Below are 21570 nucleotides of genomic sequence, written 5' to 3'. Positions count from 1 at the left end.
TCACATTTTCTATCAAATTTTTTAAGCAGCACGCGGTGTCTATTTAATTAAATTGGCTTGAAAGAACTAAAGAAACAGTTGAAGAGCAGAGGGCAGCGGGGGAGCCATGTATGGAGTGAAGCTATGGCAAAACTGTGAAGTAGCTGCGTTTACGTCCGCGTCTGCGTCTGCGTCTACGTCTGGCATGGCAAAAGTTACTCAAAAAACAAAAACAAAAAACAAAAAAGTAAAGAAAAAATACTAAAATAAATTGCGTGCTGATGGCTCATTTAATTTAATGAGCGGCGTGCAACTTGTCTAAATGATTTTCCACGTCTTTTCGTTGCTTTGGCCCCCACCAAGCCAGCCCAACGGCAGCTTGTGTCAGTTAGTTTATAGTACATATCTTTCTTTTGGCCAGCGCGTAAGTCAAAGAGATGTAATGGAATTCACTTAACTTGCCGAAAATTAACGCTCGCTTAGCGCTAATGTTGGGGGAAATTACATTGTGCGAAATATTTGTAAGCGAACGAAAATTAAAGACGATTTGGGCGCAAATGTAAAAAGAAATGAAACTAATGAAAACACTTCCAATGGCCTCTTGGCAACAACTACTAACAGCAACAGCAGCAGCAGCAGCAGCAGCAGCAGCAGCTACAACAACAACGCACCAACAGGCACCAAACGAGGCACGCAATTTGATCATTAAACATGAAGCTCTTTAGCACACGAAAAAACAAGAAACAAAAAAATAATAAAACCCCAAACACTGCCACAGGAGAAGCTATCGAGAGTGGAGGAGCCCAGAGCAGTCCATGGGAATGGGGTATCCAATACCGGGAGACTGTCAGAGTCGTTCCGTTCTGTGTCGGAGGCTCAGCGTGGCCTGCAGCGCATAATTTTTATGCAGTCGCCGTTGTTACTCTTATGAATATGGTAAAAATATGCATATATAACAACCAATGTACATACACACGTATACATAAATTGTATAATTTGTTTATACTAAATTTGCGCCCGAGTCCTGAGGAACAAGTTTCTATGCTGGGGTAAGCCTTGCTCAAATTCCACTCAGCTGCTCAAGATTCAATTTAGATCCGCCTCATGACTCATTGGAGGCTGCGTCTTTCTTGGTCTCCCAAGTCACAGTTTGTCTTTCTCTCCGTCAGATTCTATGAATCACTCGAGTTGAAAGTAACGAGAATAAGAATTGGCAAACGTCAAGTAATTCCCAGCCAACTTTCGGTCATATAACTGTAGAAATTTGTTCTAGTCTAACTTATCTAGTTAGCTTATCTTTGCTCTTACATTTTTTTAGCATTAACTTGGAAATTCAATTAAAACTTTGTCATCTATTGCCTCGTATATTTTGGTACAAGCATAAGAAACGTCGAAAATATATATAAATTAATTAAATTGTAAATCTAACTTTAGGTTAACCTACATATAATATTATTATATAACTTGTGAAATAAATATATTATCTACCTAACTATAGGATTATAAGATTCAAGAAATGTCTAGAGAATTCTTAGCAAAATAAATGTTAATTAAATTGATTTCATTGCACTTTAAATAATAATAGAATTTATTACAACTGTATTTTAAATATTAATATTTTTTAATATACTCTTTATATGTTTTATAGGTACTTTAAATTATATTATAATATTTTCAAGAAATTTTTATATTTATTTATAATATATTTATTTTGTAAAATATTTGCCATATCTTGTTCAATGGCTTCCCTTCAATTTATAGAGCTCGAATAATATTTATACGACCTGCCTATGAACTGTTAAACTGCCAATAGGCAAGACTCATGAGAAATGTGAGAATTGTGCACTATAAAACCAACAAAATCGAAAAGACACTAAAAAAAAAGAAGCTGAAAACAATTTAAGGCCAAATCGAAAATGCAGCCGCAGAGCCAAACACAAATGGCGAACTGCAACTGTGGCAAACGGAGGCGAATGTCGAACGCGAATGCCATTTGCTTTCGTTGCACTTTTATGTGAATTTTATTATTTTTATTTGCATTTGCATTTTTATTTTGATTTTCATTTGTATTTTGATTTTTACTTGACTTTTTCATTCTGCAGCGAGCGCGAGAGCAGCGCGCACACTAGACGAATTATATTTTATGCCACAAATTACGCTGCGGTTAACCTTTAAATTAAAATAACACCAAAACAATTTTTGTGCTGAATGTTGAATGTTGAGTGTTGCAGCCATGCAGAGGGGGACTACATCTGTGTGAGTGTGAATGCCTGTGTCTGTGTCCGTGTCTGTGTGTGTGGCAGCTGCACAACAATTTGCAATTGCCGCTGCTCGCATTTTGTAATCTATTTATTCTTTTTGGTTTTTCATTAACTGCGATAGGCATCAGATAATCAAATTATAAATGTATGTATCAAAAAAATGTTGCTCTTGTTTTTCGTATCAAGTGTAAATTATAAAAATATAAAAGAATTCGCAACGCAAAGAAATGCAATGAAATCGTAATTGTAAATAATAAAACCACAGCGTTCTGCCCTCAATGAATGCCGGACAAGCCGCCGTACATCGTACGCCGTACACTGCCCGTCCTGCCTATGCTGTGCAATAAAATTATATGCATCACATCAAACACACACACACACACACACACACACACACACACACACACACTCACACACCAATGACTTTTTGGTTGCAATTGGAATCGGAGACTCACACAGAGTGAGTGAGAGAGAGAGAGCGCGAGAATTTGGCGTATTAAACCACAAGTGTAAATTTATGTGAACAACGGCTCACATCTTCTGTCATTCCTGCCAACAGCGAACCGCAACGCATTGAACCCGGAATCCCGAACCCCGAACCGAACCGCATGTAGTGCAGTTAAAATATTTAAATCAAGGCGAAAACTTAAACTTTTACTATATGGCATATCGTTAGCTGAGCGAAGTGCCTTAACTATGTGCGACAGTGTCAAGCACACACACACACACACACGCAATATACTAATTATCAACTGTACACACACACCAACAGAGAGTTTCTCATTGAGTTTGATTTGCTCTCGTTTTGTTATACATTTTCTAACGATTTAACGATCCATAGAAATATCAAGTTCGTTTCACACACATATGTTAATCAGTTCATAAAGTTGGTAAATAACAAATAGCAAAAATACAACAAAATAAATAATAAACAAAACAGAAAATAAGAAAAGAGCGTTAAGTATGTTGGTCAGTCAGCTGATAAATAATTTATTGATGTCTGGCCAGAGCTCCACGGCAAATTATGATAATAAAAATAATATAAAACAAAATAAATAAATAGATCGAAATTTCTTTACCAACACACAAAATTTAACTCTATTATTTAAGTTATGTGCAAATAAATCAATGTTAATTGCAATTTGTAAATGTATCTTTTACAGACATCTTCAAGCAAATACAAATCCTATGATTTTTCAGAGTTTGGATTCCCAAATGAAAATACCCTAATATTTACTGCAAACAATATAATCTTACTATTTTTGTTATATGTGTATGATATATGTCTATTATATATTCTTTTCATTTCTATTATATAATCCTAATATTTCTGTAATATATTCTATTCCTATTAAATATTCTTTATGTATGTATTTTATGGATTGCTAACGATTTCTTCCCTCATATAAGATTATACATTTTCGATTCTATCTTACTTCTCTATTATATATGTCTACTATTTATTGCTTAAATCTCATAATTTTATAATATATAAATAGAATATATTTTATATAAATTAGATAAATAAATAAAATATATCTTATATAAACTAGACTATGTATCTAGTAGTCAATATCTATCTTATATTTTTATATTATTTCTACTTTTATCATATATTGTATTACATATTTTGTCTATTTCCATTACACATTCAATACATATTTTATTTTTATCACATTTTATTCTATTGTATCATTTAATCATCTACCACACATTTTTATCTAAGAATTATTTTCTTCATTTTGTTGCGAGTTTCCAAAACTCTATAATTCTACAAACAAATAAAAACAAATGAAACAATTTGCAGACTTGATTTGATAATAACTCTCTGAAAACATGTATGCATATACCTAAATACTAACGTGTACTCAGATTATGTCGTTGATAAAATTCTCGCAATTATAATTTTTTTATAGCTTGATATATCTATAAAAATCTTGTCACGCCACAATCAAATGCTTAATAAAAATATATGCACAGAGCTACAGCCAAAGCCGATTCCAAAACCCGACGGCATGGAACAACAAAATCAAAACATATTATACGAAAATTTACACAATTTTGCAACACTATAATTGGGCAAATCTTCACTTGTCTCGAGAACTCGGGAATATTCACAAACAATTATAGCTCTTACTGAATTATCAAATAATTGACATTATTTTTTCCGAAATTATAGAACACGAAATTCCAGTTTTACTTCTTTTTGTACAAATTACGATACTTTCGAGTGGAAAATCTTTGCAGAGAGTGAAAATGTTTTCCTAGCTAAAAAGCCGTCGCCTAAAAAATGCCGTCGCCAAATCAAAGACACCAATTTTTCTCACTAATATTCTGACGCTGAGACTCTGAATTTGGATTTACGGTTAATTTTAGTTATAGTACTTACCCTAGGCTGAGCCATTAATGCTCTGGGAGCGACGTCTAACCCGATTTGTGCCACTTTTAGTGGTGTACAGACGACAGTTGGCGGCTCAACACAAAACGAGGGGCCCGCGTCCCTTGCGTCCTCGTCCTCGTCGTCGTCGTCGTGCCGATCTCTCTATGGAGCGAAGATCTATCTCTCTCTGTAGATCTCTGTATGTGTTGGGGCCTCCTGCTATGCTCGGGTGGTGTTTTCTTTTTCCTTTTCCTTTTCTGTTTCTATTTTATTTTTAATGCTTGACACTCACAAAAATATTATTAGAATTTGTGTATTTTTAATAATTTGAATTGCTTTCGCTCCTCTAACTCCTTCTGCTTCCTCTTTTCTATCTTTTCTTTTCTTTTTTCAACGTGGTTCTTAGCTGCTTTGCACTTTATGCTTCTACTACTCGCTTCTGCTTCTTTTAATTTTTATTTTTTATTTATTTTTTTTTTTTTTAACACAGGCACATTTGTTAAAATCTTTGCTTTAGATTTTTTACATTCTTTGCTTAGATTTATGTTTTAATTTGTTGTTGTTGTTTCTGGTATACTTTGTTGTTGTTGCTGTTGTTGTAGTTACGCGCGCGTTTTTATTATTAGCGGGAGATCTTTTTTGTTTTGTATACATATAGTTATGTATATATATATTTACATATAATTTGTTGTAGTTATATATAATTTTTGTTTTTGTTTTGCGGTTTATAAAAATCGTATACAATTTGTTTTCATATTGGGTTTGCCGTTGCTGTAGTAGTTCTTCTTCTTCTTTCTAGTTGCTGTTGTTGTAGTCGCTGCTTGTGTGGGCCAGGCAACATAGTTTGCAGTTGCTGTTGCCTTTTAGCTCTGCTCGTGGGTTATTGTTGTTGTCATAAATCCATTGCTCGGGCCTTTTGCAGCTGCTTCTTCTTCTTCTTTTGCTTGGTCTTCTATTTTTCGTTTACTTCGAAATGTTCCTCTCAGATTGTTTGCCTTGAAGATGCTGTTGTTGTTGTTGTTGTTCCGTTTTATATTTTGTTGTTTTTGTATTCTTTTTGTTTTGTTTTGTATGTCGTATACTTCTTGCTTTCGTATAATATGCGCACTATTTATCACAGCTGCTTCTACATACTATAATATACTATGAAAAACCAAAAGCTTGTCAATCCAGCAGCCAATCGAAGAACATTAACTAACTGTTAACAGTTTACAGTTTAAAGTTTATAGTGGCATTTAGTGCAGTTTTTGTTTTTGGAGTCTCCTCCTAACGAAACGCGTGCAATGGGAAAATGTTGCAAAATGTGGTTTTAGCGACGGTAACGCGACGGCGGCGACTGAGACGGCGAAGGTAGCGGCAACACGACGAAAGTCCGTTAACGTTGCTGCGTACCGCGTAACGTAACGTAACGACCGATCGTAACGTCGCGCAACGAGACGCGCGCGCTTTTTGCTTATTTGAGACTTTATTATTGTTTCTTTGTTTTTCCTTGATATTTTTGGCTAACCTTGGAGATCGCGACGAAAAAATTTTTTTGGCGGCGTCCAAAATATGTTCAGTTATGATTATTATTATTCTTGATTTAGTTGTTGTGGGTTGCTGTTGCTGTGCGGCAATAACAATAATAATGCTATGTAATAGCAATAATAATAGTAATAATAATAATTTTTCTCAACGGCTGCGACGTTGGCGACGGCTTCGGCGTTTTCGGCTTCGCTTCTCGCTTCGCACACAACACAGACAGCACAAGCACAAGCACGTCGTACGCGGTTCGAAGGCAAATACACACTGTCAATCATGCTCATGCACGCTTGCACGCCACTGTCTGCCCGATCGTACACTCACACATACGCACACACACAGTCGCAAAGACGGCGGCGACGCAACAATTGTGCCATTAAAAAAGGTTGTACAACGCGGAGACTCATAAATTTACCAGCAGTGCGAGTGCGATGGCTATACAAACACATTCGACTCCGGCGAATTGTGGTGCGTGCGTGTGTGTGTGTGTGTATTTATGTGTGCGCTTGCTGGCTGCTTTGTTGCTGTAATTGCGGCGAATTGACCGGCGAGAGCGCAGGCGCGCTCTTTTGAGCGCACTACAAAATGGGGCCCAAAGGCAGAGCGCAAAGGATGATGACTGATTTGTTAGTACGCCTTTTCTGTCATACACACACTTGTCACAATCTGGCTATGTCATGCCTCGGCTGCGCTACTCTACTGTGCTCAGTTTTGCTATGTGTATGTATGCATGTGCATGTGTATATGTGTGTTTTTTTGCTTTTGTTTTTGTTTTGCCATTTGTTTTTCGACTCTTTTTGCGCAACGACGACGTAGTCGTCGTCGTCGTCGTTGGCGCTCGCTCATCGTTCGTTCATTCGTTTGAAATTTATTTGGCTTTGGCCAAAAGGAGACGGCTTATAGGTTTTGGCCGCTGCTAGCGTCGCATCGCCTCTCTCTGCTGCTGCCAGTACACTCGTCGTCGTAGTCGCCGTCGCCGTCGCCGTCGTCGTTGCCGTCGCTGCTGTTGCTGTTGCTGTTGCCGTCGCTGTGCGTGCGTTGAAAATCAGCAAAAACCAATCCCATTTGTTATTTTCGCTTGAGTGAGTGGCAGTTTGCATCAGTTTGCCATTCAGTCTTCTTTGGCCGCCCCACCTGTGCGCGCAGGCATTGGGCATTGGGTGGTTTCTGGGGTTGGGGTTGAGCGTATTCTCTCTCTCTCTGCTCTGTGTTACGTGCTTCGTGTTTGTGCCAGTGAGTGCTTTCAGGTGTTTTCTAGTCTTTGCCGCCACTCCAGACGACGCTGTCGCTTGTTGTTGTGCATTGCCTTCGCCTTCGCCTTCGCTAGCTTGCTTGCTTGCGCTTGTCCGTCACTTCAAAACGCGCTCAACTTTCGCTCAATTTTTTTGCGCTCTTTGCACACACACAATCATGAACACGCACACAGGCATACGAAAAGAGAAGCACTTACACATACAACGACAGTCAAATAGGTAACGCCTTCAAAAGCTGCAGCGACGTCGCTGTCGCTGTCGTCATTGTCGACGACGTCGCCGTCGCCAGGCGTCATGGCGATCCAGCCACTTAGCCAATGATCCTGCCAGGAACAACAGCTACAAAAACAACACAAACACCAACAGCTGTTCGCACCGTGAACTTTGTGTGCAATAATAAATCGCCCACCGATAAATTCAACGGCCCAAAATGCATATCCTGCTGCTGCTTGTTATTGTTGTTGCTGCTGCTACTGCTGCTGCTGCTGCTGCTGCTGGCGACGACGTCGTCGCCGTCGTCGTGTCGTCGTCCTCGTGGCAGTTTAAAAAGCAGTTAACACATATTTCGAGGCAATTTTTCAACAACGCATTTTTGGCCTGTGCGTCCTTTTAGTCTTTTTTTTTTGTTTGCCTTTTGTTGCTCCCGTTTTCCAATTGTTTTTGTTTTTTTTCGGTTAACCGGCTCGCGGCGCCCGGTCGCCATTTTTGTTTTTTGGGCAGCCAACGGCAAATACGAGCGGCTGCTGCTGGCGCTGCTGCTGATACGTCGACGCCGGCGCTCGTTTTAATGTTGCCGCCGTTTTAGCAAAAAATGAAAAATTGCTTTGTTTTTTTGTTTTGGCTGGCTAGCTGGCTGGCTGGCTGGCTGGCTGGCTGGCGTTGGCAAGGATATTGTTGTTGCCACCGCTGCCGGGCTGTGGCCCGATGACAAAGATAATAATGATGACGATGATGCTGCACTTAATCTGGTTTCCATTTCAAAACAGCTGATCGTATTTTGTACACACTTCAGCCCCTGCCCCCACACAAGCGCTGAGCTGCATTGGTTAGAGCGAGAGGGGCAGAGAGCGAGCGACACTTGTCCTCGCTTCCTCTTGTCCTCTTTCGCTTCGCAGCTTTCGTCTAACTGTCGCCGTCTTGACAAATTTATGAGACGTTGATTGATTTGCGGTTTGAGATTCTTGTTGTTGCCTTTTCAGTTTTCAATGCAAAGTTGTTGCTGCAACCCAAGGTGTTTTAAATTTAAGACGCGCTAATGCAAAATTTGTGTGCCAACAAAAAAAAAAAAAAAAACGAACTGAACAGAACAGACAAAAGTGAACAGAATTTGCATTCATTTGAAAATTCAATTAAAAGTAATAAATTGCTATTTTATTTGCACGTGAATGTGTGTGTGTGTGTGGGTGGGTGTTATTGCCAAAAACGGACTCGTTGAAAGAAATGAACAAAATGGTATTGAAGTGATTTAATACACAAGTTCAAGGAGATGAACGCCAAGTATATATCTAGAATTGAGGAAAACTTGTAAAATATATTACAAAAATATAAGAATTGGGTTTTAAAGGGGATGTAAACAACCTATTTAGCTTTTATATGGATTACGAATGCATTTTATTCAATTTTTCGTGTCTTTCTTAAAAATGTAAGAGAAATCATATATTGATTCGTAATTTATATAAATTTTATTTTCAATGTTCAAAATGCGACTTTAAAAACAAGATTTAAATAAAAATAATTCAATCTGTTTATATTAAATATAATATATGAGTTTTACAACGAAATAGTTTTGAAGTTTTAAAAATTTATCTTATTTCAATTTGTATTATTTCTGAATATATATAAATCTATCCCTTATTACATATTTTATGTGTGTATATTGAATACATATTTATTCAATATCATATACATATGTACATATACTTTAGTAAATATATATGGGATAATATATGTACAAATATAATTCAAGAATTTCAATTATTCTTCCTTTTAATAGCTTTTAATTCAAAAGTTTTCCAATGGAATTTTTAAAGGCAATTAAAACAAATCTCAGGTTGTTAATCTGTTCAATAACTTCTCTAAATGATATTCAAATTTAATACATTGAAAATATGAAGCAAATTATATTTGATATGTATTCTCGTAGGCAAAGAACTCTCTAATTTATGCTAATCCAATTGCAATTTGAAAGTTCTTCAATTAATTAATAAGAGCGACGGGTGGGAGACGTGTAATAACGGTGCTTGTTAGCAGAAATTTGTCTAGTGCATTTTTTAAGGCCAGGCTATGGAAAAAGAGGAAGAAAAATGCAAAGGGAATTTAATTTAATTTAATATTACAACTTGGCTAAAATTGAGGAGACCATGAAATTTAAATCAGCAGAGCTCGGCAGGCAGGCAGGCAGAGGTGGCGCGAGCGAGCGAGCGCGAGAGTGAGTGAGTGAGAGAGAGATGGGCGCACCGAGGTCTCCACCCACTGAGCAAAAACAGAAAAAAAGAAATAGGAGAAAACCTGCAAGAAACACAAAAAGAAAAAAAGCAAGAGAAACGGCAGCTTGATAATAAGACGAAAAGCTCAAGGCAGCAAAATTGCATTTGGAAACTTCCAATCCCAGACGAGCGTCGAGCACTTGGAGCGAACGTTGATGTTGAGAGGGGCAAGGCAGGCGAAGAAAACTGTGTGCGAGCGAAAAATGTGGCGATGAGAAAGCTCACGCACACTTACACACACACTCAGTCACTCACACACTTGCACTCACACAGAGGCAGAGACTGAGGCGCAGCCAATATGATTTAAAGCGGCGGCAGCGGGCCCCAAATGAGCGCCAACCGTTGCTCGCTCAGACTCGCACACACACACAAGCACACAACAGCTGGCGCTGTTGTTGTTGGCGCTGCGCTGCTGTGCATGACAATTCATCTCTTTCTTATAAACGCAATTTATCAAATGAAAACGACGAGCGAGCGACAGCAAAGATGAAGACGACGACACGATATCAACTTGATGTGAATGTTGCTGTATGTGTGTGTATGACTGAAGCTGCGTATGTGAGACAAGCGAAACTCACTCAAACTCAACTTGAACTGAGTGCCGAATGCCGAGTGCAATACGAAAGTCGCTCGCGAGTCAAAGCCAAAAAAAAGTATAAAATGGCATATGAAGAAAAATAGGAGTTGCCGTCGGCGCTTGAGGAAACAACAACAGCAGCAGCAACAGCAACAGCGACGATGATTTTCTTTTTGGCAGCCCCCAACTCGGTGTTGCTGAAAAACCGCCATAATCTTGACAGACAAGTGTACACTCTCTCGTACACACACGCATACACACAGTCACACAACGGCACTCTCGCAACGCGCCGCTCTTCGCCGCATTGTTTTCGCTCGTATTTCACGCTCAAACGGCCATTTCGCTGCACTTTTAATGGTTTGTTTTTGTTTTCGTTGCGCGCACGACAAAGAGAGAGCGGCAAACGAGCTCAAGCACGACGACGACGTCCAACCGAATTCGCCGCATTGCGCGAGCGGGCCAGCATGATAAATGTGCGCACTCACTTTTTATGGCAAACCGAAACAGCTGTTCTCGAGTGCCGCACAGTTATAGAGTCACTGGACTCGCGACGCGGACCAAATTATTTGGAGTTTTGTTTGCGTTTTCTTTTCGATTTTTCTCATTATTTTTGCACATTTAATGATCGCATACGTTTCGTTCGAACTGCTACCTGCTTACATAAATGCATATTTACCTGTTTGCTGTCATACTTTACCTTCCATTTGGGCTCTGCCTGCGTCTAACGAACGAAATTTTGTGACTTTCAACGCTTGCCATAAAACGGGCTTAGGTCCAGCACCTAAAGTCCCGTTGTTGGGCACACACACAAACGAAAATAGCTCGATATGCACAAATAAATATGCCGGTCACGCCCCCGCCCACCGCGTGAGCCGCCCAAGAACAACAGCAACAAATTGTCGTCTCGTCTGCCTCTGACAGGACATTCAACTGTTGCTGAGGTTGGGCGGGCACTGGTGCGGGCCAAAGTTTGCGAGGCACTTTGCAATTTATCAAACCATTCGGCCAGGACTTAAAGAGATGCCAAAAGGACACTTACCTGACTTTCTTGGTGCTAACAACTAAAGAGCGACCATTCATCATACGTTACCTGCGAAAGGCGAAAAGAAAATTGTGGAAATTCATTTAGTTTTCAGTTATTAACAGCTAAAGTCAGCATGCAAATGAGTGAGAGCAGGAGAGAGCGAGAGTGGGCGTGAAAGGGAGACAGGATGCAGGATTAAGATGCATCAGGCATGCAGCCTGGCCACATGTGTCGTACACGCCCCACTCTTGCCCTCATCTCCTTTCTCGTTCTCGCTCTCTCTCTCGCTCTCTCTTTGGCAGTCAAGCGATCGGCAGACACGAGAAATGTTTTTCGTTTTTGATTGATTGCCCTGAAAAACCACTTGAAACTGTCACAGAAGCGAGAGATGCTGGGAGAGGGACATGGAGAGGGAGAGGAGTGAGGGGAGCGGGACATGGGACATTCGAAAATCACTTCTGCACACACACGCACATATACAGAGAGAGAACCATATTGTTTTTCCAATGAAAAACTACTTATGGCATTAGAGCTGCGACTGCTGTTGCCTGTCTATAAGAAAATACAACTTAATAAAGATGAAAAGTGCATCGAATGCTTGAGGAGAGGCGGAGTGAGGCGGCAGCAGCAGCAGGAGGCGGGTGAAGAGAGAGGGCTGCCAAAGCAATTGATGTCACTTCAAGAAGAAAACGTGGAGGAAAGCACAAGTGGAGAAATTAAAAAAAAAATATATTGTATATATAAATAAAAAACAAAAACCAAAACCAAGACGAACTTCAATTTCATTTGTAATAATATAATCGATATTTTAGTTATTTATGCAGTAATACTTATGGGTATTACAAGTACAAAGAATAGAGTGAATACTTTATAGAATACCAAATTTATTTATTAATTTATTTAATTAATTTAGATATTTGGAGATAAGATGTTCTTGAAACCAACTTATAATAGTGAAGCAGCAGCTACAGAGGTCCTCGGTTTTATATATTGATTATATTACTAAGTTTTAGTACCAAATTTTATCATATATTTTTTTTAATATGTTGATATATTATTTGATTCATATACATACTATCTGTATTATTACCCTACTAGGCGCATTTTACTTATAAAAGTGTAAGAAATTTATATTTCTCTACTACTTTACTGCAGTATTTATCTATGTACATATATCGTGGAATCCCGAGATTAGGAAATAGCTTACTAGTACAAATTTCAGATTTCAAATTTTCATTTTCATTTTCATTAAACGAAAATTGCTCTGAAAATTTTCTAAGAGGGTTTTTCTTATTTTCAATGCTGAGATATTTGATTTGATCTCATATAATTAATTTCTACGTCTCACATTGATCATAGAGAATAATTTATACATCTTACTTTATCGATATTACAGATTTCAAATGTAAAACTTTAAATAAACATAAAATGAAGTGAACAAAATACATACAAAGTTTCAAGCCAAGGATTTAATAATTTTTATTTTTTATTATAATTTTATTTTATTATTGTTTTGTATTTCTATTTATCAAATGATAAGCAAACACCATTTAAGATATTTTAAGTTGAATTATTTTTATCTGTAGTAGCTCCGGGTTTATGTCCAATACAGATCTTTCGAATTTTCGTATCGGGATATGTAAATTTAAATATGATAATTAAAAAAATGTATCTGGGATATCTGTTGAGCTTAAGCATAAATTCTCCTTCGGTGGTACAGGCATTTTTTTTTTTTCACTTTAAGAGCAAATTTATACTCTCAATTAGTTGAACCAAAAATCCTCAGGATCTCCAGCTCTTCAATTGTTGAACAAATTACTTACTAATCCGATTATTGTGTAAACTATTTATATCGGTCGGACTATAAGGCAGAGAATATATAAAGAATCTCAAATCATTTTGTAGCGTATTTTCCGACGGACAGACGTACGGACGGATGGATAAATGGACGAACCGGCGGGCAAATGGCTGGGTGAACCTAAAGATTCGTATACCTAAGTCAATATACTCCTTTCCTTTATGGGCGAGTATGTAAAAATAAGTTGAAAACTTTTCATATTTGTATCAACATAGTTTTTCCCATTGAAATTGAACAAATTATGAATAAGAAGATAAATATATATATATATATATATATATATATATATATATATATATATATATGTATATAGAAATATATTTGGAGCGTTCATTGTTTATAGATTGGAAAAGCTGGCGCTGCTGCCATTTGGAGCTTTTGCAACTCTGTTGCCAAAAGAAGAAGAAGAAAAAGAAGCAGAAGCAGAGGAAATGGAAGTGGAAGGGGAGGGGGAGGGAAAGCTTGAGGAAAAACTATTGGCAAACAGTGAAAGCGAGTGAGTGAGAAAGAGAAGAGAGAAGGAGAGAGAGAAAGAGAGAGAGGGATAGAAGGAGAGTGCGATGGGGCGAGCAGTTGAGAGTGGGTCGGAATTATAATCTACGAGAAAGAAATTTATGTGCATTTCCGTTTTTGTTTCTTGTTGTTGCTTTTTATTTTATTTTTTTTCCTTCCGTTTAAGTAAATAACAAATATTATTATCGCTTGGCCGCAGCAACGGCCAAAGGACGTGGCAAGGACTCGGCCGAGTGCCCATTGAAGATAGTTCGTCAGCTCGCAGCGACAACAAAGTAAATAAAATGTGCACAACTAGCAACAGCAACAACAATAAACAGAAACAACAACAACAATCGCACAAAAAGCCAAGCAAACAAAAACAAAAAAAAAAGAAACGAAACGAAAAAGCAACAAAAATAACAAAATTAAATAATGCCACAAACGATTTCTTATGAAATGTTCAAAAATATAACAACAACAACAACACACACTACAGCCGGACATGTGTGTATGTGTGTGTGTGTGGAATGGGGCGATTGGGGGGCGTAGGCGGGGCAGCTGTCTGTGTATTGGCAGCCAGAACGGAAGCCGTTGCCGTCGAGCTCTACAAACAACAACAACAACGGCAGGAATAACAACAACAACAACAACTCAATGAAATTATTAATGTTTGTAAAAGTGCAGCGGTTCAGAGGAAAGAGACAGAGAGAGAGAGAGAGAGGAAGACAGAGAGAGAGAGAGAGAGAGGAAGACAGAGAGAGAGAGAGGGAAGGAGAGACGACTTTGGTCAGCAGACGACGACGCCTTGGCTCTTAGTTGGCTACCAGCTACACACACACAAACACACACACACACACACGCACTCTGTACACACTCGAGCAAATACAAATAAATAAATAAACAACAAACTCTAATTAAACGTTGTTTCGACTGTGTCGGCATTTCGATAAGGAACGTGGCCTTTGCCCAGAATCCTGTGGCTGTGCCGCTGCCCGCTGCCTGCTGCTCCCCCCCCCAACTCCTGCCATGGCCTACAGCTGCTGCGGCTTTATCGTTCAGCTCGCAGCGTTGTTCGCGCTGCCGTTGGCCTTTTTGCTTGTTAAAAACTTGCCAAAAAAACAAAACAAAATAATTTCAATCTGTTTGACCAGAAGCCAAACAATGAAAGCAACAAAAAGAAGAAGATGAAGAAGAAGAAGAATAAGGCATGAGTAGCTGATAATCAAAGTGCAGCAATTTCAATTTGTGCTCAAGGTCGTGCAGAATGTGAGCAAAAGCAGATACCAAAAGAAAAATGAGCGGGAAACCAGCTAAAAACTACAGTTAACATATTGAAATTTTGACACAGGAACTGCTAAAATAGGAGTGCTAAGTAAAAATTCCCAGAGTAAATCTATTGTAGCTCAATCAAAAATCAATAAAAGTTTTTGTAATATCCGAAGGGATTTTTAATATATGAATATGATTAAACTGTAGATATAATTCGCAGTTATTTGATTTGATATAACTATCAACAATCAGAAATCCGTAGAATATCCGAATGGTACTATGATATATGTATGTGGCTTAACTCTAGATATAATTCGCAGTTATTTGATATGATGTAAGATTGTCCAAGATTATCGGAGAAAAGGTCAATCTCGAAATGCTTTAACTGATTGCATTAGGGCTTGTAGCACACTTATATAGAGCCAGGAATGCAAGCCTTCTTAATTCACGCATATTTTGAAGTTCTTTTTAAATTTTGAGTTCGATTTATACACCTAAGAAAGCTCTGGTCCGCCCTTCCAAGTTGCTTTCTAGCATAAACAAGACTTAACATACACACACACACACACACACACACATATATACATACATATAAATAAACACACTCTGCTAACTTCGCAGTTGGCGCAGTTGCATGTAGAAATATAACAACAACAAAATCCATTTAAATCTAAATGCAATATTTTGACGTTCCAAAAATGAATGAGAATTAGTTTAATAGCTGATATTTAATCCAGTATAAGAGGAAAATAGTTGTAAATACATTGGGCAATTAAAAATCATAAAGTAAACATGAAAATTTAAATAAAATCAGAGTACGAAATGTTTCTTAATAACAAAGGGGTTAAAAAACTATATATATATATTATATATATATTATATAATATATATAGCTGACATATTATAAAATATCTTAAAACAGAATTATCATATTTAATCCAAAAAACTTTAAAAACTTTTATATCGAAGAAATTCTTATGTATTCTTAGATGTTTTATACAATTAATAAAGACAGTTTGACAAATATATAGAAATAATACTTTGAAATGGTCTAAACTATCTTTAAATATATTCAGGTTGAATTATTTATTTTTTTATTTTATATTAAAACTTAATATTTCATTCATTTTGAATCTCCGTGATTTGTTTTTGCCTCTTTTGAATTTATTAAAAACTCCCAAACTAAAATAATGTATTATTTATTTATTTATTTTTTCTTGCCCTGTAAATATTTCTCAAAATGTAAATTTTGTCGTTTTTGATTTAATTATTTATTTGTATTTAATAGGTTTGCTCTAGTCAATATCTTGCTTTCATTTGTCTCTCTCTTTGGCCCGCTCGAGATTTCGCCATGTGCTGACGGTCGAATTTTAATTGAACGATTTATCGACGTTTTGTGACTCTAAATATCGCCTGCCCCGAAATGGAATTGCTAATTTGGGTAATTCAATATGTTTGCTCTGCGCTCAGTGGAGAAGTAAATCAGCCTCACTGATGTCACACATTCAAATGCGGATCGACATCTCGTCGAATGACCCGAGTGACCTTTACCGTGAATGCGTAACCAAATGCGAATGCCAAATGAGATATTCGAGAACCTCGAATCGAGAATCGAGATTCGAGATTCATTCGAGAGCTCCCTAAAAGCTTTGTCCATCACAGCGCGGAAATGCTGCCAAACCGGCTAAAAATCTGAATCTGAATCGGATACTGAATTTGAATCGGAATCTCAGTCCGACTTCGACATTTGGCTAACTGACTAACTGACTAATTGACGAACTGACCATGCGAGTTGCTCAGTTATTCCGCCAAAAATGTAACATTTTGATCTCCCTCTTCCTCTTCGTCTCATTTGCATAACAAAAGCGGCGTCAGAATAAGCGAAATTTATAAATTGGCTTTATTTGCCAATATGCAAAAAAAAAAAATGAGAATCAAAAATTAAAAACTTAAGTAAAGCTTAAAATAAGAATTTGCAAAACACCAAGGCAAAGGCAAGAGGGGAAGGGTACAACCAGCGCTCCTCTCCCCTCTCGACTTTGCCTTGTCGTCTTTCCCCTCTCGGGCGTTGCCTTCTGTTGTTATTACATATAAAATTTAATTATTATTGCGCGCTGTCAATAAATAAGGGTAAGATCTTTTTGCCCGGCAGGATCACAAAAGGCACGTGACGTCACTTTTGCATTTCCTAATTATGAAGACTCGTAAATTTGCGCACACAGTGCTTCACATGCTATAATCGTAAGCGCAGCCATAAAGTATAGTGTTGGCATTTCCCCTGCGTCGCATTGCACTCGTGCTCTCTCCACTTGCTATAAACCAAGAGGGGCGCACAAGAGCGAGAGAGAGCGCAGACCATTTCCCCTGTTAAATTACAAGGCAACACATACACAAAGGTAGACCAGCACACGCACACACACACTCATACTCAAAGACAGAGCAGCAAGCTTACAAGCTAGCAACATCGTAAAGGCAGCTGCTATTGTCGTCTCGCTCTGTCTGCTGCAGCTTGACGAGCTGACGGGGGCTGTCACTTGGGTCCCGCCACCATTATGGAAAGTGAAATGGATATATCGCTAATGCGCCTGCACATAACAAGGTCGGCAATAAATCAAATTGGCGAGCGGGCAAAAAGGGGAGGGCGTTGCACACGAGCAAACAACAACAAGAAAAACAACAGCAAAAAACGGGGCATTGGCTGGACAACGACAACGGCAACGGCGACGTCGACGTTTGTCAAAAATCAAATCAAAATGCCATAAAATACCCCAATGTTGGCCAAGAGAGCAGCCAGCAGCCAGCGGCAGGACCAGGAGCCCCAGCCCCTGCGCCCGCCCTCTGCGTGCGTTGCCAAACAACAAATGAATTATATGCAATTAATTGAGCGCAAATTTGCAAAATACTTTCGTGTGTCTGCGCCTCATGCTGACTCCGTGTGTGTGTGTGTGTATGTGTGTGTGTGTGTGTGTGGCACGATACGATGATGGATACGTCTAAAAACGGATGCTGTGCCGTAGATTGAAGATTGCGCATACGCCTCGTACGCGCTGCACTTTTGCATGGTTTATGTGCCTTTTGAGCAATTGCCTAACACAAATTTCCATCTCCCAGGCAAAGCAAATATATTTATTTGTTTATTATGAGCAACTAACTGCTGCAGTTGATTTAGTGGCCGAAGGAATTACGATAATCGTGAAACAAAATCAATTTTGTATTCAATTTGAGGCCAATATATTAAGAGCCGAATCGAATGGAAAAAACAGTTAAGAGTCTATTTATACACAACGGTTTTTGGCCTCCCCAAATGGCAGTCAATCAGTCAAAAGTGTCTTAGATCAGTTTGTTAAATCTATATAAAGCTGAAATGTTTTATTTTTAAGCGCCAATAGATATGTAATAATATAAAAATATATTATAAATATATATTAACGGTGTGTGGGAAAGATATTCCAAATATTTAGACAGTCTTATCAGATAAATGCCTGGAATTTTATTCCCAGAAAAACTTGATAAGGGCTTAGCCGTCGGCTGAAATGCACTTGAGAGTACTTCGATTATAATTAGACTTAGATAAGCGCTTCTTGATTATCTTATTCGCGAGCTGCAAACGAATCGTGTGAGTTCCCTCGCCACTTGACCTTTGAGCGTTGGGCATTTCCAGCAGTAAAGCCAGAATATTTGTGGTGCTTTATTCTTAATGGAAACTGATCGATTGATATGGATTATTATTGAAAAAATGTGAATTGAGGATGTGGGAATAACAGCAATAGGCACTAACAGACTAGAGGGAGGGGTATTCGACCCATAAAATATCGGTTTATATTCATTCAGTTTGGACTTTTTGAGCAATTCCTTCAAATTTGAAATACAGATAGTTTTTTATGATAACATATTATCTTCTAGGGCAATATCTTATAATAAGAAATAAATGAATCGAAATGCATATTCGATTAATTTGAAAGAAGCATTTTCAATGTTAATTCAACAAAAAAATATTGCGCTTCTATGCGATTCTCATGAGTGCAATAACACCTTTATTCGCTCTTCATGTTTCTCTTCTCTATCTCTGTCCGGCGGTACTATATATTCTTCCATGTCTTTATCTATTTATCTACCTGTCTGCCTATCTGCCCTTCTATCCAGCTATCTATCTAAAGTTATATCGATATCGACAGGTACATATCCGTAAGTAGATAAATATTTCCGTACTATGGCGTTTGTCCAGTTTCAATTTAGTTTTCTATCCATCCATTTAACTACATATCAATATATGTATTTCTCTGCATTTATCCCATTCTCTCTGTTTCAATTTGAAGTTTTTTATTCCCTTCATTCCTTTCCAACATTATGTGTCTAAATTAGACTCTACGACGACAGCACTCAAATCATTTTAGCCCACAGAGAATTAAACAGGGTAATAATACAATATTTGCATAAGAATCTCTTTGCTTACGAAGGTGACTTAGTTATCCGCTTGGCTTCATCAAGCGAACATAAACTTGGCACGGAATGGATGATTTGGTGACTTCATAAAGAAGTCTATAAATTTCATGTTGTCATGTCATTCGGCGATGTTTGGCTCCACTTTGGCAGCTCTAAGCGCATTTTACGATTTTTATATAGCCCATTGTGCATTATGTTAACGTTAATGTTAACCTTAACTTAACATTACCCGATCATATTCTCACTCGAGCACTTTACGAGCAACAAATTGCGCTACAAATTACACGATAAATAGAAAATTATGACAAACCATGTCCACAGCAACGGCGACCCCTGCACGACCCAGGCACCAGGCACCAGCTCCTGGTCGACCCTTTCACCAGCGACACACCGAGGCTCGTAAAAATTCCCGATGCGTCTATTTGATGGCCCAGTAAGTGTTATCATTATGACAACGTCGAGTCTCTCTCCCGCTCGGACAGTTTACAAGCTGTCAGAGTTGCTTGTGTAAATTAAATTGTTGCTCCTTTTATTGATATTTCATTGCCGTTGGCTGTGATTCGGCCTCGCCTCCTGCCCCATGCTCGCTCACTCACCGCCAGCCTGAAATTTTTTGGGCAAAGAAATTGCTTAGGGCCAAGGAAATTCGGAACGCACTCAGCAAAGTCGTAAAGTTGCGCACGTCGAAACAAAAGAAAGTTTTTACGAGCGTTTCTTTATACACTCGACGAGCTGCTGAGAACTAGGCGAGAAAAGGCAAATAAATTATGTTGGCCTTGCTGTAGGTACACACACACATACACAGAGAGAGAGAGACACACATGGGTAGGTGTTGCTGGTTAGTTTTTTCGGTTTGGCTTCAAGGACCTTGCCTAATAACAGGTTGTCTTAATGGGTTGAGGGTCCGTCGCATCGTAAATTTCGTGTTAATTGAGCATTTCACGCCTCGCAACTGCACTTGGCTCTCTCACTCTTGGCCCGGCCGGAATGCAACGCGGCTGGCCGGCCCATTAACGAACTTGTCAAAACTGACAAGTGCTACGTCATAAACTCGTCCAACTTATCGGCCATTTGCCTGCCATAAACTTGCCAATCGATGGCTCTGCTGCTGCTGCTGCTGCTCTGATGGTCCTTCGCCATTCGCATGCTCGATCCTCGCTCGCCCGATCATTCAGCTGGGGGCTCAGCGGTTAAGTCGGCCAGTGAATCCCACCGTTGGACATGTCGCATCGTTACCCAAATTGAAATTGATATCTACGCACACAAATTGAAGAAACTCCCACAAGGCGAACCAAAATAAACATTCTGCGAAATAGTAAATGCTTTTTTTGACACAGCCTAATGCCACTTAATGCCGACGCTTGCCTCTGCCCGTTTGCCATTGCCGTTACACTTGCCGTTCAGTGTTTATCACACGTACCCCAACCATAACCACAAACGACACAGAGGAGTCCAAGTCCATTTCTATGTTGGGAATGGGGCGCGCCGCTCCACAATATCCACTCAATCATTCGCGTTCACTTCACAAACGTTTTAACTGATCGCTCAATCACTGATATTTCGTGTTCAGGTGCTGCCACACAGAGACGTGGCAGATATCAGCCAGCTACTCCCCCCTCGATCAGCCAGTTACCTCCCTACTCCCCACCCCCATCGCACTCGCATACCTCCGCCAAATAGACAGAGCTTTGGCTGCTAGGCATTGTGTTTAGTATTTAGTTAGATAGCTATCTGGGCTCGCTTTCAGAAGGCACCCACGTGATTCCCCTGCCCGCTGATAAGCTGCTCGAAAGATAGCCTAAGGTCAATAGGCCAGCCCTAAACGACAGAGAAGGACAGCGAGCGTTGCTCAATTAAATTTGATGCGCAAAAGATGTAAAATTTCTTATATTGGCTATACATGTTGTATATTATATATATGTATCTAAATATAATATTATGGAATTCCTTTTACATTTATTAAGAGCTCTAAACAAAATAAATTAATTTAATCATTAAATGAATAGTATGATATATGATATATA

At 38.7% G+C, this 21570-nt stretch overlaps 1 protein-coding gene across 4 annotated transcripts in view; it reads right to left on the bottom strand.

Moving 5' to 3' along the window:
- hth (Meis homeobox homothorax) overlaps window positions 1-21570 on the bottom strand; it is a 160742-nt gene that overhangs the window by 115693 nt on the left and 23479 nt on the right. Inside the window, exon 2 of one of the 4 annotated variants that reach the window (XM_089258150.1) lies at window positions 4630-5763. In XM_089258150.1, coding sequence (XP_089114276.1) covers window positions 4630-4644 — 15 coding nt within the window. In that variant the 5' untranslated portion in view covers window positions 4645-5763. Of the gene's footprint in view, window positions 1-4629; window positions 8399-21570 lie in introns of those variants that run through there. The other 3 variants (XM_030386799.2, XM_089258157.1, XM_030386802.2) reach the window with 3 other exon arrangements.

This window comes from Drosophila navojoa, chromosome 2, assembly GCF_054131105.1.
Source record: "Drosophila navojoa isolate 15081-1374.11 chromosome 2, UAZ_NAV_1.0, whole genome shotgun sequence".
Classification (NCBI taxonomy): domain Eukaryota; kingdom Metazoa; phylum Arthropoda; class Insecta; order Diptera; family Drosophilidae; genus Drosophila; species Drosophila navojoa.
This window is presented reverse-complemented; position numbering and strand designations above follow the sequence as displayed.